Genomic DNA, 2,009 nt, shown 5'->3' with positions numbered 1-2,009 from the left:
ACCATTATCACCCCCATACCTCACACCCAACCCCCTGCCAGCATCACCCGGGCACCCCTTAGGCTTGCCACCTCTCTTTGAATCTACCCTGGGACGTTTCATCACAAGACACAACGACATGAATGACTTTACATCAGGAAGGCAAAAATACACACAGACTTATCACCTTTTAAAAACCCACCGGCCTACGATATACATCGGATTCAACGTTTCATATTTCTTTGAACGAATGCTCTCGCATTTATCTCCCGGGTGACTTCAGCACTCTCCTGGAGATATACTTCTCATTTCCGGAGACGCCAGGGCCGTCTGGAGGGTTGGCACCCCTGTGCTCCCCGGGCACCTCCGCCCGCTGCCCTGGCTATTGTCGCTCCCTCCCCGGGGCCCCGCTCCCCAACGGTCCCAACCGCCGCTGCCCGGGTGGGGGGGGGCGTTACCAGGGCTCCCCAGCCTCGCGCTGCCTCCGGCGCCTCCGCTCGCCCAACGTTCCCCGGTAACCACGGCAACGCTCCGCCCCCGCCGGCGGCCTCGCATTGGGCGGGCAGCAGCGGCCCCTGGCGGCCAGTGCGGGGAGCTGCAGTTGTGCGGGCCCCAGCCCAGGGCGAGCTCGGAGCAGCTTTGCTGCAGCTGCTGCTGCTCTGCCCCTCACCCTCGTGCTGCAAGGAGTGCGAGTTGCCTCTGCCCTGCCCTGCGCTGTGCCGTGCCTGCTTGCTCTGCAGTGAGACCCAGCAAGCAGGGGTCAGGCTAGCCAAGGAGCCCTCCCACACCTTGGTGGGTTGCGAGCATTTGGCCCATTTGCGGGGGGCTGCCCCAAGCTCCTGCAGAAGAAAGGGTGACTGCCATGGGACAGGGTGGGTGGCAGCATGGGCAGATCTAGGATTTTGAAAAGGAGGTGGTGTGCCCTTGCCCTTGCCACAGCAGCTGTTTATCTGCAGCAAGCTAGAAGCTTTTCTAACAGGCCAGGGGCTTAGGATTGGATCAGATGGAAACAAAAAACAACTTGAACTTCCTTGGAATGAGTTAGAAGTAAAATGCCGGGCTGTGGACCAGGAGCTGCATGAGCCGGAGCAGACAGCTGCATGGCATTACAAAGGGTAGCTCCGCTGGTGGAGTACAACGTTTCAAGTTACAACCTTTCGCACTTACAACGATTATAAATTGACACCCTGTTTCAACTTTAGGACGTCAGTTTCGACTTTACAACATTCGATCCGATGCAACGCCATGCCTGCGAGCAAGTTCACTGCATCGCTCATCTCCCTGGAGAACGTCTGTCCAAACTTCCTCGGACACGTCCTTTAAGAAAGCAGACGAGACTCCAGAAAAACCTGCAGCCAGGACTCCCGGGAAGACTCCAGCCGAGAACCTGTCAAAAAGTCCAGCCGAGAGCCATTCAAAAAGTCTAGCAAAGTCATCTCAAAGAAGTCCTTCCAAATCAATATGATTGCTATTTACAATATAAATACATTCACGTAGATACATTACTCATCTATAATTGATCGAGTACAAAATTCTGGGGTATTTTTGGTGAAAATAGGGTATCAGGCCTTGGTTCAGGAACCAATCCCTCACTTATAACATTGTTCCTTATGAGAAATTGGTTCCGAGTTACGTTTTGACTTCGGACGCGGTTTTCAGGAATCAATTGTGTCATAAGTCCGAGGACTGCCTGTATAAAGATGGTTAAAAAGGAGAGAAGGTTGTTAACACCTGTGGCATGAAGAGTTTAGAAGGGATCAGGTGGATGATAATTAATCAGCCATTAGCACTGCCTGACTAGAAATGCTGCTGCCACTGCCAGGCAGTTGGTTGTAAGCTTTGGGTGGAGCAGGAATCAGAGCGGGGTGCAAATGCACCCCCTGGATCTGCCCTGGGGTGACAGGGCTCCAGACCCAACCCGCAGGACAATGCCAAAGCATTGGGATTTGTTACTGCTCCTTAATGCATTAGTGCCTGTTGCAGGGATGTATTTGGTAGTCGTGTTGGTCTGAGACAAATAGAAATGCAAA

General features: G+C 53.5%; 1 protein-coding gene across 7 annotated transcripts in view; it reads right to left on the bottom strand.

Annotated features, from left to right (window-relative positions):
• The window catches only part of CCDC83 (coiled-coil domain containing 83), a 34,678-nt gene extending 34,171 nt beyond the window's left edge, over positions 1 to 507 (bottom strand). For 3 of the 7 annotated variants that reach the window (XM_025193642.1, XM_006037194.3, XM_025193643.1), the window contains exon 1: positions 167 to 407. Coding sequence is in view for 2 of the 7 variants with exons in the window: in XM_025193643.1 (XP_025049428.1) it covers positions 167 to 198 (32 nt within the window). In the remaining 5 variants the exon portion in view is untranslated. Of the gene's footprint in view, positions 1 to 166; positions 408 to 437 lie in introns of those variants that run through there. The other 4 variants (XM_006037196.3, XM_006037193.3, XM_006037195.3 and 1 more) reach the window with 2 other exon arrangements.
• Between the last annotated feature and the right edge of the window lie 1,502 nt (positions 508 to 2,009).

Source organism: Alligator sinensis, unplaced genomic scaffold (genome assembly GCF_000455745.1).
Source record: "Alligator sinensis unplaced genomic scaffold, ASM45574v1 scaffold523_1, whole genome shotgun sequence".
NCBI classification, from domain to species: domain Eukaryota; kingdom Metazoa; phylum Chordata; order Crocodylia; family Alligatoridae; genus Alligator; species Alligator sinensis.
This window is presented reverse-complemented; position numbering and strand designations above follow the sequence as displayed.